At 45.1% G+C, this 12,956-nt stretch overlaps 1 protein-coding gene across 1 annotated transcript in view; it reads left to right on the top strand.

The window, feature by feature from the left end:
• Positions 1-12,956, top strand: part of LOC121286156 (leucine-rich repeat and guanylate kinase domain-containing protein-like) — a 56,443-nt gene that overhangs the window by 35,934 nt on the left and 7,553 nt on the right. Inside the window, exon 9 of the mRNA XM_041203137.1 lies at positions 2,047-2,133. Coding sequence (XP_041059071.1) covers positions 2,047-2,133 — 87 coding nt within the window. The remainder of the gene's footprint in view (positions 1-2,046; positions 2,134-12,956) is intronic.

Below are 12,956 nucleotides of genomic sequence, written 5' to 3'. Positions count from 1 at the left end.
GAAAGAGTTGTGGAAGGGTGCTGGAGTAGGACTGGAACAAGGAATGTTCCACATACCCCATAAAGAGACAGGCTTAGCTGGGGCCCATGCGGGTACCCATAGCCAGACCTTTTATTTGAAGGAAGTGAGAGGAGTTGAAGGAGAAATTGTTCAGTGCGAGAACAAGTTCAGCCAGACGGAGGAGAGTAGTGATGGATGGGGATTGTTCGCGCCTCTGTTCGAGGAAGAAGCTAAGGGCCCTCAGACCATCCTGGTGGGGAATGGAGGTGTAGAGGGATTGGACATCCATGGTGAAGAGGAAGCGGTTGGGGCTAGGGAACTGGAAATTGTTGATGTGACGTAAGGTGTCAGAGGAATCATGGATGTAGGTGGGAAGGGACTGGACAAGGGGAGAGAGAAGGGAGTCAAGATAACAAGAAATGAATTCTGTGGGGCAGGAGCAAGCTGACATGATCGGTCTACCGGGACAGTTCTGTTTGTGGATCTTGGGTAGTAGGTAGAAGCGGGCTGTCTGAGGTTGGGCGACTATCAGGTTGGAAGCTGTGGAAGGAAGATCCCTAGAGGAGATGAGGTCAGTGACAGTCCTGGAAACAATGGCTTGATGTTCAGTGGTGGGGTCATGGTCCAGGGAGAGGTAGGAGGAAGTGTCTGCGAGTTGACGCTCAGCCTCCGCGAGGTAGAGGTCAGTGCGCTTTACAGCCTTCCGGACTGAATATTCAATTCAACAACTTTTGGTCTTGAACTCCCTCCTGCATCCCCACCCCCTTTCTGTTTCTTCCCCCTTCCTTTTGTTTTTTCCAATAATTTACATAGATTTTTCTTTCCCCACCTATTTCCATTATTTTTAAATCTTTTATGCCCCCCCACCCCCACTAGAGCTGTACCTTGAGTGCCCTACCATCCGTTCTTAATTAGCACATTCGTTTAGATAATATCACCAACTTCAACACCTCTGTGTTCTTTTGTTCTTTTGTCTGACATCTTTTGATTATCTGCTCCTATCACTGCTTGCTTGTCCCTACAACCACAGCCCCCCTCCACTTCTCTCCCCCCACCCAACCCCCCCATCCCCCCCCATCTTAAACCAGCTTATATTTCACCCCTCTCCTTGGATTCACCTAGTTCTGTTGAAGGGTCGTGAGGACTCGAAACGTCAACTCTTTTCTTCTCTGCCGATGCTGCCAGACCTGCTGAGTTTTTCCAGGTATTTCTGTTTTTGTTTTGCCTTTAGGGTACGATAGATTGCTGACATGTGCACTTCTGTTTTTGTTTTGGATTTCCAGCATCCGCAGTTTTTCGTTTTTATTTTTATATTTATTTTTGTACCCTAAAGGCATCCCATCTAAGCGCATTTCTATTTTCCTCTCAACACCCATAACACATTCACTTCCAATAAGGATCACTAGGCAGCACTCAGGAACTTCTGGACAGTTTTTCTTTGAATGTGTCATTCCTCTTCTGTGATCCAGTGATGCTGAGGCCATTTGTAATCCCACTCAATGCCATCCTGTCCGAGATCGATATCAAACTTGCTATTGGGCGTAGGGCCTTCCAGGTCTATGTGACTTACTGCTTTGAATTGCACTTCACCCTTAATTGCAAATACAAAGTCTTGCAACCTGTTCCTCCTGTTGTATCCTCACTCTGTTGAATTGAGACTCATTCTACAATCTCTGATTTAGTTCCTTCCCATGATCGCAAAACTATGGAGCTCCTTATTTCCCTTGAGCTGCCTTTCCTCCAACAGGCAGAATTTTCAAACCCAAGAAATTTTCTGATTTCTCTTGTCCTTCTATTCTTTTCAACCTTGGTGGTGTCCTAAACTATCTTGCTCACAGCAGTTTAAAAAAAATGCAAAGTGAGAAAAATGAGTCTCTTGGAAATAAATTTCACAGCGTATTCAAAAGTTAGAAATTAAACCATAAAAATATCCCATGTGGCAAACCTCATGGCTGTATGTCCAGTACAATATAGTACTTACTATGAAACTATTTAAAACTCAATCCTTGCAATAAGCCATTCTTTCTTGTTGCTTTTTCATAATAGGAACATCCTGATTATTTATTCTGGATCCTTTTCATGGTGCAGAAACTGACTGAACTGGATCTTAAAAAAGTGAAAGCAACAGATAAGGTAAATTGGATAATTCTTTGGAAATTACTAATAGGGCCAAGTAAACTGGAAACACTTGCATTCACATCCTGTAATGCAACTTTATGCATCTGTAATAAAACAGTTTTTAACAATGACTTATTATTGGGCCTCGGTGCACTTGCTTACAAAATGCTGTACCTGCTGTACGCATACAATCATACTGCAGTTTTTCATAGTTTCATATTCTTTCTGTAATCACAGTTTACTTTTGCTGGAAAGTTTTAATTTAATAGCAGGTTCTGAAGATTAATTTATGACCACTCAAAACCCCAAGAAATGTACAGGGTGAACATTTTTAATACCTCATTGGCTGAATCCTTCTCTGGGCTTGGGCAAACTCACAGCTAACAAACTGCAAGCCTGAACCATGTGACTTCACAGGCCATTTTTGTTTTTTCACACCAGGATCAGGTGCAGTTTACGAGCTGACTGGAGTGCATGAGGAGTGCAGGTATGGAGGCGGGCCGATGAGAAGGCCCACCCCTATTCTCTAACACAGTATCCCAGTCCCTAACAGTATTTAAAGGCCTCTTAAAACTCACTCCCCACCCCATGCCAGCTTGTCCGTGCCACTCCTTGCCAACTCTATGCCCTCATGTATCTTCTATGCCCCCTCAGATCACCCATGCCACATCTGTATCCTCATGTAACCTACATGCCCCTTCAGATCATGCATAGTCAGTCACCCAGTTTGCACTTTGTTTGTATCCTCCAATTCCATGCAGCATCAAGGGAAATTTTTTAAGTTCCTTGGGTGGGGGTGGGGAAAGAAACCTCACACCATCTAATAAAAGAACCTCCATAACATTGATTCTGAGCAAAAAAAAATGCATTCTGCAATGTGAAAAAACTTTGTGATATTTGTAATCCCATTAGCTTGTGTCAACAAACCAGGAGCCACATCAAAAGGGACAAAATGTTATTCCAGCTTCTTGAAACTGTCATTCATTCTCAGAGGAATGGAACAGTAACTGTGCTAAAACGTAAAAGCATTTGAAACTCAGCCAAGCATCGATAATGGCCACAGCTGTGCAAACAATAGATTTCTCTCTGGGAAAGAAAGAAAAGCAGGTGCTCATTTCAGTTTCAAAGCAGAGTGACCATCATTCAATGTAAAGGAGCAGGTAGTTAGATTTTTTTCCAAGTGTCAAAAGCAGGTATTTTTAAATCAGCCAGAACCATTTAAATCACAGTAGAAACATTGACAGCACAGGCTGACAGGACATTTTGTAATATTTTTCACTGCATTATGGTGCTTTCTCCATAGGGAAAGCACTGTAATGCATGTGATCTAATGCACAAGGCTGGTCAATGCAAGGGTCAATTTCCTTTTAAAGGACAGATCCCTATGATGAATTACTGCATTAAAAATACATCTATGTTACAATATAGCACCTATTAGTGACATTTGAAGGTGTGAAAACATTTTGCACTTACCTTTCAGAATGTTCCAGACTTCTCAGCAAGCTTTCTATTTTTTTCATGAAATGTCAAACCTGGCATGCTTTTAATGGGCTTCAAAAACCCCGCACCATCAGATGGAAAGTTTAAAGTGAGGCATCAGACATCAGCAGGGGTGAATGGACACTAGGCATTCCCAGCCCACAAAAAGACCTGGAGGAAAATGGTGTGGGGTTGAGAATATATAGGAAAATCAGATTTCCTCCAAAAAATATTAAATGTGGACATTCACACACTGAAACACGCCTCCGCACCCAGACGAAAATTCGGCCCCCTGTAAGCAAAGCTAAGCCATAAATACTAACCCAACACTGCAAGCTTTTAAGTGAACTTAAAGTGTAAACTGGAACTAAAAGTGTCTGAATGTAGTGATAGAAGCACAGGTTAAATTTATCTTATCAGCAGATAGCCTTAATTTTTTGAAAACGATACAAGAGATAATTGTGAAGGCTTGTCCCCTCATGGCAACTGTGAGTTGCTATTTTGTTGTTCTTGTGTTCTGCGGCTTTCAAAAATTATTACTTCAGGCCGAAGAGTGGTGAAGAATTATTGGCATTTTGTAAGATGTAATTGGGAGTCTTACCACATTTACAGCATCTCATGAGGGTATTCTCAATTAAGTTTGTTTATCGTCAATTTGTGTGTGGCTTCAGTAAACTTAATACAGTTCATTACACTAAGTACTATACTTAATTTAATTTATTTTAAGTGTCTCTGTCTTATCCCTGCCTTCAATGTAGTGTGCAAATTCTTGCAGGGTGCTTTGATTCACTGCATCTAGATTTCACCTTCTAACTGTGTTTCTATAAAATTGTCTGACTCAGCAGCAACTAAGTTAGACAGTTTTATTAGAAGGGCTAGAGGCAAAGAATCGAAACCTCTTCAAGAATTTCCACAATGAACTGATGGCAGCAAAACTGTAAATCCAATAAATCATATCCTATATGTATGTATGGCAAAACCAATTTTAGTGCATCAGAAATTGCACATGATTCATTAGGTTCTGACTTATTCCTGTTGTCTGTACTGTTTGAACTTTTTCCAGGTCTTTTAGACTCACTGCCTCACATCTTCCGAATAAAACTATCCTGTTCAAATTGCTGGGGAATTAGACAGTTTAACTGAAACCAGGGGAAGAATTTTCCTGTTGGCGAATGTGGGCGTGGTGACATCAGGCAGGCATCCTGACATCACCGCGCGTCATTTAGATTGTCAGTTTGGTGGGAGCACAGCCGTGTCAGCTGCGTGCCGGCTGAACTGTCAAAGGCCTATTAAAGCCATTAACAAAGTCATTAAAGCTGTTAAGAACGCCGCCCGTCCAACCTTAACGTTGGCGGGCAGGTGAAGAGACCAGGTGGCCTTCGCATTTTTCATGAAACCACATCCACGGGCAGGATGAGGTTTTGTGAAAGGTTCATTAATTAAATAAAATTTTTTCAAAAAATTAATGGACATGTCCTAGCTCATGTGACAGTTTCACATGAGATGACATATCCTTAAATTTTTTTTTCACCTTTATTAAATTTTTCAAGACTTAAACTAATCTCCCTGAGGCACCTCCATGCCTCAGGGAGATTTCTGCCCTCTTTCGCGCGCATGAACGAAAGAGCGCAGGCCCCAACTCAGGGAATCACCCCCTGCCCGCAAAAGGAGTGCACAGCGCTTCTGAGTCTGTCACGCTGGGCAGGCCAACGTAAAATGGTGGCGCACACCCAATCAGGCTCGCGTTTGCTTCTGTCCGCCCCCGCACAACCCCCTAATGGGGGGGAAATTCGGCCCCAGCAGTTGAGGGACACTTGAGACCGTGAATCAAAATATCCTGAAAAAGCTTCCGTGTACTGCTGAAGACAGGGGGTGAAATTTAATGATCCCCAGATGTCGGCTTTGAGGTGGGACGGAATTTAGTTGGCTGGGAGAGTGTGGTGTGGGAACCCCGCCTCCACCCGATTTAAGTCTGGTGCATGAAGGCTCATCAACCTCCTTGAGGCCCTTCAGTGGGCAATTAAGGCTCACTTAGGCACCTTATCTTGCCACAGGGAAGCCGCCACGCAGCAAGTTCAGAAAGCAAACCCCCCTTGCAGTCTCCTGAAGGTTGGAGGGTGCGGTCCCTCATTCATAGGCACTCAGTGTGTAATAGAGGTGGGAGCTGCAGAAAGCCATCACCCTGCTCTTGCCTGCGACCCCCCCTTTCCCATGATCCCCACCCCATGACCCCCATCCTGCCCTCACTCACCTTTGGCTTAGGGTCCCTCATTGACCTTGGACCTCTGGTGGGTGCACTGCCAGCAGCTGCCACTACTCCCGCTAGTGCTAACGGCAATGGAGACCTGCTGGCCTCTGATTAGCCGGCACAGCTCTTGGGTGGGACTTCTGCTCCTGGGGTCTTTAATCCTGGGGAAGGCCCGAAGCTGGCCACTTAGTTGTCAAATCCAGTGGGCCTCCGAACAGAGTCCCACCAGTTCTCCAGCCAGTGAGTGAGACCCCTATTACAAACATTAAATTACACCTTAGGATAGGATTTGCCCTGTACACATAGCAGTTATCATTATTGTCAAATCACTGCATGTTATTTTTACTGTGTTCCACAATTCTTCTTCTTAAATCATTTTGGGTGATCGGCAGAGAGCACTTCAATTGAGCTTTCCTGATGAGAGCGGTTTGAGGGTTTACGAATGTTATCTTCATACTATGGAGAGAATTTTCTCCCTGTCCGGTGGGCTGGTCAGGAGCGGGCGCAGAGCCGATTGCTGCCCGTGTTCGACTGCGTGCCCATTTTATGTGGGTGGGCCAGTTAACGTGGGTGGGCCATAAACCTGTTAATGAAGTGAGCAAAATTTATTTACTGATTTAATAAAACCGTCATGAAACCTCATCCCACCTGTGGATGAGCTTTCATGAAAAATGCGAAGGCCGCTTGGCCTGCCTGCCAATTTTAAGGTTGGACAGGCAGCGTTCATAACTACGTTAATTGGTTTTTAAATGGCCTTAACAGGCCTTTGACAGTTCGGCGGGCACGCAACTGCCTCCGGCGTGCAACTGCTAAACGAAAGACTGGAGTGGTGCGCAGTGACATTGGGAAGCAAGCCTGATGTCACCGCGCATCATTGTACGCGTTGGCGGCAAGGCCTATCCCCGCACACCGATGTGAAAATTCTCTCCTATGGGCAGAAATTTCCCCCTGTTGGTTGGAGGGGGGGTGGGGGGGTGGGGGGCAGTTGTGCAGGGGCGGGTGCAAACCCAATCGGTGCCCCCCGATCGGGTCTGCGCCGCCATTTTATGTGGGTGTGCCAATTAAGGCCCACCCAGCATGACACTCGCCCAGAAGCGCTGAGCGCTCTCTATGTGGGCGAGGGGGGATTCCCTGAGCTGGGGCCTGCGCTCTTTCGCGTGCATGTGCAGAAATCTGTGCCTCAGGGAGATTTGTTTAAGTTTTAAACATCCAAATAAAGAAATTAAAAACTTTTAAAACATGTCCCCTCATGTGACAGTGTCACATGAGCTGGGACAAGTCAATGAATTTTTGAAAACATTTTTATTGAATTTTCAAACACTTCATGGAACTTCATTCCGCCGGTGGATGAGGTTCCATGAAAAATGCGAAGGCCGCCTGGGCTCTTCACTTGCCTGCCACCTTAAGGTTGGACGGGCAGCTCAGTTATTGCTTTAATTAGTTTTTAAAAGGCCTTAATTTTGACAGTTCGGCGGGCGCACAGCCGACTTGGCTGAGCGCCCGCCGAACTGAAAATCTAAATAGAGCGCAGTGATGTCAGGACACTCGCCCGACGTCACCGCGCGTCATTTTACATGTCGGTGAGCAGGCCTTACCCCTGCTTGCCGACGGGAATATTCTTCCCAGTATCTGTTCAGTTTAAAGTAGTAATTTGTGACTCCAGATATCCTTCTTCAAATGGTTGGCTATGTGCCAGTTACTTGACCTGAACAAGTTGCTGTTTATTTTATTTATTCGATATCCTTTAGGAACAACAGATAAAATTGTTTACTGACAAAATTTAATTGAAATTTTTATATAACTTCACCCTTCAAGCTTCAACCTTAAACAGAAAAGATGGGGCACCTACAGCTGTACCTTGCAAAATGTTCTTGCAATGAATGTCACATGGGGCTCTGTAACTGGACTTGTGCTGGATATCTCTCTAAAGATTCAATGTATATCAAATAGATTACATAGTTGAGCAGATAATCAGTGAGGGATTAGTTTGCATAAAACAGCAAGCTCTAGTGTGCACTAACCTATTGCCTACAATTTAATAAATATATACTGTGGTCTCAAATCAGTAACATTGGGCTGGATTTTTTGCTCCCCACTGGTGGGCTTGAAGTTGGTTGGACATGTAAAGTCTAGTGGTGGGTGGACATGTAAAAACCAGCAAATCTGCCTGCCCCCGACATACCTGAAATTTTACTTGGGATGGGGGAGGTGTTGGGCCGCCCGCCTGCCCTTGGGCCTTTTGAGACCCTTAAGTCTCAATTAATAGCCACTTAAGGACCTCATCCCACCACTACTGCCTGGGGAGGCCCACAGTATGCGGGAAGCCCGGAAGCTTTAGCTGCACAAGGGGAATGGGGACCCCCCTTGCACATCCCTGGGCCTCAATGGAACTCCCCCCTCCTAAAGGTCATCCTCCCCCATAACCCTGTCTCTTGAACCCAGCCCCTTCCCCCCCACCCCTCCACCAAGATCCCCGACCCAGGACTTATCTGATCTCCTTGGCATAGCAGACCCAGCAGTTGTCAGCTGTCCCACTGGAGCTGGTGGGACTACAGAGCTGCTGGCCAATCTAATTGGCTGGTAGCTATTTAAGGCATGACATCCTCCCAAGATAGGGGTGGAAATTTTGCCTTGCAGCAATTAATGCTGCTGCCAGTGTTAATCTGTTGCGGGGCAGACATCAGGATCATGGGTGGGCTCGCCACTAACCTTATGCACTCCATAAATTCCAGTCCAATAAGGTCACAACAATATTCAATATAAATATGAGTGAGGTGATGGATTTTGGTAGAAAGAATAAAGAAGCCACACACTGCTTAGATACTAAGAGTCTGAGTGGTGTTGAGGAGCAAAGGGATCTAGGGGGTACAAATACACAAATTAGTAAAAGTACTAATGCAGGTTAATAAGCTCATTTAAAAGCAAATTGTGCACTGGGAGGTTCACTTCTGGAAGGACACAATTGAAAAGAAGAGAAGTCAGGTTAAACTGTAGAACATTGGTTCAGTCACACTTATAGTGCTGTGCACAGCTCTGTTTGCCATTTTATAAAAAGGCTTCTGAGAGGATAGAACCACAGAAAAGTTACAGCACAGAAAGCAGCCATTCAGCCCATCATGTCTGCACCAACCAGAAAAGAGAAAGAAAGAAACAATCCACTCAGTTTAATCCCACTTTCCAGCACCTGGCCAGTCGCCTTGAAGGTTACAGCACTTCAGGTGCAGATCCAGGTACCTTTTAAATGAGTTGAGCATTTCAGCCTCAGCCACCAATCCAGGCAGTGAATTCCAAAATGCCCACCACCCTCTGGGTGAAAAGGCTTTTCCTCATGTCCCCTCCATCCTTCTATCAAGCACCTTAAACCTATGCCTCCTGGTACTTGACCCCTCAGCTAAGGGAAACAGGTCTTTCCTATCTACCTATAATTTTGCCCCTCATAATTTTGTATACCTCAATTAGTTCACCCCTCAGCCTCTTCTGTTCTATGGAAAACAACCATCGCCTATCCAATCCTTCTTCATGGCTGCAATTTTCAAGCCTGGGCAGCATTCTTGCAAATCTCCTCTGTACTCTCTCCAGGGCAATACGTCCTTCCTGTAATGTAGTGACCAGAATTGTGCACAAAATACCAGATGTGGCCTAACCAGCATTTTATACAGTTCCAACATCGCACCCCTGCTTTTGTATTCAATACCTTGTCCAAGAAAGGAAAGTATTCCATATGCCACCTTATCCATCTCTCCTGCCACCTTCAGGGACCTGTGGACATGCACTGCAAGGTCTCTCACTTCCTCAGCCCCTCTCAATATTCTCCTGAATATTGACTATTCCCTTTCTTTGTTTGCCATTCCCAAATGCATTACTTCACACTTTTCCAGATTGAATTCCATTTGCCACTTTTCCACCCACTCAACCACACCATTGATATCATTCTGGAGACAACAGCTATCCTCTTCGCAATCAACCACAGGGCCTATTTTTGTGTCTCCTGCAAATTTCCCAATCATGCCATCCACATTCAAGTCCATATCATTAACATATATGACAAACAGCAAGGGCCCCAATATTGAGCCCTGTGGAGCAGCACTGGAAACCACTTTCCATTATCAAAACATCAGTCTTACTTTCTGGGGGTCAAGAGGAGTTGGACCTGCATGGGAGCACATTCCGGAGCTGTGAATAAAGAGAGGCCAAGATTCGGGACCTTTCACTTACCTTCCGGGACAAGAGGAATCGGACCTGCATAGGAGCACTCCTCCTGAACTGCTCGGTGGATTCGAGAAAAAAGTGTGAGAGTGATATCATAGTCATGATGTTGATTGTCGTGTGTTGATTGGTTCTTGAGCAGCTGCTGTTAGGGACTGTGTTTCAAACCCAGTAATTTTAAAAAACATACATTTATAAACTAGCACAGGGAAGGTAAGTATTGATAAGCACAGGAGAGGGAGCTGATTTGTGAGTAAGGGCGAAGAATTTCTACTTTCTACTAATCTCCAGTATAGTTAATAGTACAAGAGTAAGGTTAAAGTAAGTTAAATTCAGTAAAAGTAGCTAAAGTTAAAGTAAATAAAGTGATTTATCAGTTTAAGGTTAAGGCATGGCCGGACTACTCAGCCAAGCGGAATGCCTGTCCTGTGGCATCTTCTCGTGTCCCAGCCGAGCCCATTTGCAGGAAGTGTCACCACCTACACAAGCTTGAGCTCTACATTTCAGAGCTTCAGCGGCAGCTGGAGTCACTGAAATGCATCCGTGTGGCAGAAAACTATGTGGATAGCATGTTCAGAGAGGTGATCACGCTACAAGTTAGGGGCAAGCAGGCAGATAGGGAATGGGTGACCACCAGGCAATCCAAGTGAAAGAGGAAGGTAGTGCAGGAATCCCCAGAGGTCCTGCTCACTAACCGGCTTTCCAGTCTAGATATCGGTGAGGACGATGAATCCTTGAAGGAGTGCAGCAAATGCTAAGCCTGTGGCACAGCATGTGGCCCAGCTTTTCAGGAAGGGGGGGAAGAAGAGTGGAAGGGCAGTACTGATGGGGGATTCTTTATTTCAGGGAACAGACAGGCATTTCTGCGACCGTCAGTGTGACTCCAGGATGGTTTGTTGCCTCCCTGGTGCTCGGGTCAAGGATGTCACAGAATGGCTGCAGGACATTCTTGTGAGAAAGATATAGAGGAACAAGTCTGCAAGGAAATTACAGATGTGTAAACATCATAGAGTAGTTGTAATAGGGGACTTTAATTACCTGTATATAGACTGGGATGGTGGTAGTGTAAGGGACAGTGAGGGACAAGCATTCCTTGATTGTATTCAGGAGAATTTCCTACAGCAGTATGTGTCTGATCCAACAAAGAGAGGAGGCACTGCCAGATCTGGTTCTTGGGAATGAGGTGGGCCAAGTTGATCAAGTGACAGTGGGAGAACATTTACGGGACAGTGATCATTGTATCATAAGGTTCAGGATGACGGAGGAAAATGACATTGGTCAAACCAGGGTAAGAATAATCAACTGACAGAGAGTGGACTTCAATGGGGCAAGAACAGAGCCAAGCCGGATAGACTGAAACCAAAGATTGGCAGGAAAAACATTAGCTGAACAATGGGCTACCTTCAAAGAGGAGATGGTTTGGGTACAGTCAAGGTATGTTCCCTCAACAGGGAAGGGTAGGACAAACAAATCCAGAGCTCCCTGGATGTCAAAGTAGATAGAAATTAAGTTAAAGAAGGAAAAGTGTGCTTATGACAGGTGTCAGTTGGCAAATATAATTGAGAACCAAGCTGAATACAGAAGGTTCAGAAGGGATGTGGAAAAGCAATTATGAGAAGCAAAGAGGGACTATGAAAAAAGACTGGCAGCTAACATAAAAGGAAATCCCAAAGTATCCTATAAGCACATCAATAGTAAAATGATGATAAAAGAAGGAGTAGGGCCGATTAGGGACCAAAAAGGGGATTTACACATAGAGACAAGATGCACGGCTGAGATGTTAAATGCTTTGCATCTGACTATATGAGGCATTTGCTGCCCGGGCCAGGGTGTCAGAGGAAGAAACTCAGTCACTAGAAGGGTTTAAAATTGAAAAGGAAGAGGTATTGGATAAGCGGTTGGTACTTTTCTAAAATATTCATTCACGGGATGTTGGCTTCGCTGGCTGGGCCAGCGTTTATTGCCCATCTTTAGTTGCCCTTGAGAAGGTGGTGGTGAGCTGCCTTCTTGAACCATTGCAGTCCATGTGGTGTAGGTACAACCACAGTGCTGTTAGGAAGGGAGTTCCAGGATTTTGACCCAGCGACAATGAAGGAACGGCGATATATTTCCAAGTCAGGATGGTCAGTGGCTTGGCGGGGAACTTCCAGGTGGTGGTGTTCCCATCTATCTGCTGCCCTTGTCCTTCTAGATGGTAGTAGTCATGGGTTTGGAAAATGTTGTCTAAGGAGCCTTCGTGAATTCCTGCTGTACATCTTGTAATTGGTGCACACTGCTGCTACTGTGTGTCAGTGGTGGACGGAGTGAATGTTTATGGATGTGGTGCCAATCAAGCGAGCTGTTTTATCGTGGATGGTATCAAGCTTCTTGAGTGTTATGGGAGCTGCACTCACCCAGGCAAGTGGAGGTTGTTCCATCACGATCCTGACTTGTGTCTTGTAGATGGTGGACAGGCTTTGGGGAGTCAGGGGGTGAGTTACTCGTCACATGATTCCTAGCCTCTGACCTGTTTTTGTAGCCACAGTATTTACATGGCTGCTCCAGTTTGGTTTCTGGTCAATGGTAGATTGTTGATAGTGGGGATTCAGTGATGGTAATGCCATTGAACAGCAAGGGGCGATGGTTGGGTTCTCCCTTGTTAATGTTGATAAGACACCGGGACCAGATGAGATGCATCCAAGAATATTGAAGGAAGTGAGAGTGGAAACTGCAGAGGCACTGGCAATAGTCTTTCAATGTTCCCTGGATTTGGGGGAGGTACAAGAGGACTGGAGAATTGCAAACATTACGCCCTTGTTCAAAAAAGATTGTAAAGATCTGTCCTGCAATTACAGACCAGTCAGTTTAACTTCGGTGGTGGGGAAACTTCTAGAAACAATTATTCAGGATAGAATTAATGGCCACA

This window comes from Carcharodon carcharias, chromosome 13, assembly GCF_017639515.1.
Source record: "Carcharodon carcharias isolate sCarCar2 chromosome 13, sCarCar2.pri, whole genome shotgun sequence".
Lineage (NCBI taxonomy): Eukaryota > Metazoa > Chordata > Chondrichthyes > Lamniformes > Lamnidae > Carcharodon > Carcharodon carcharias.
The sequence above is the reverse complement of the archived record's forward strand: the minus strand, read 5'-3'. Positions and strand labels throughout refer to the sequence as shown.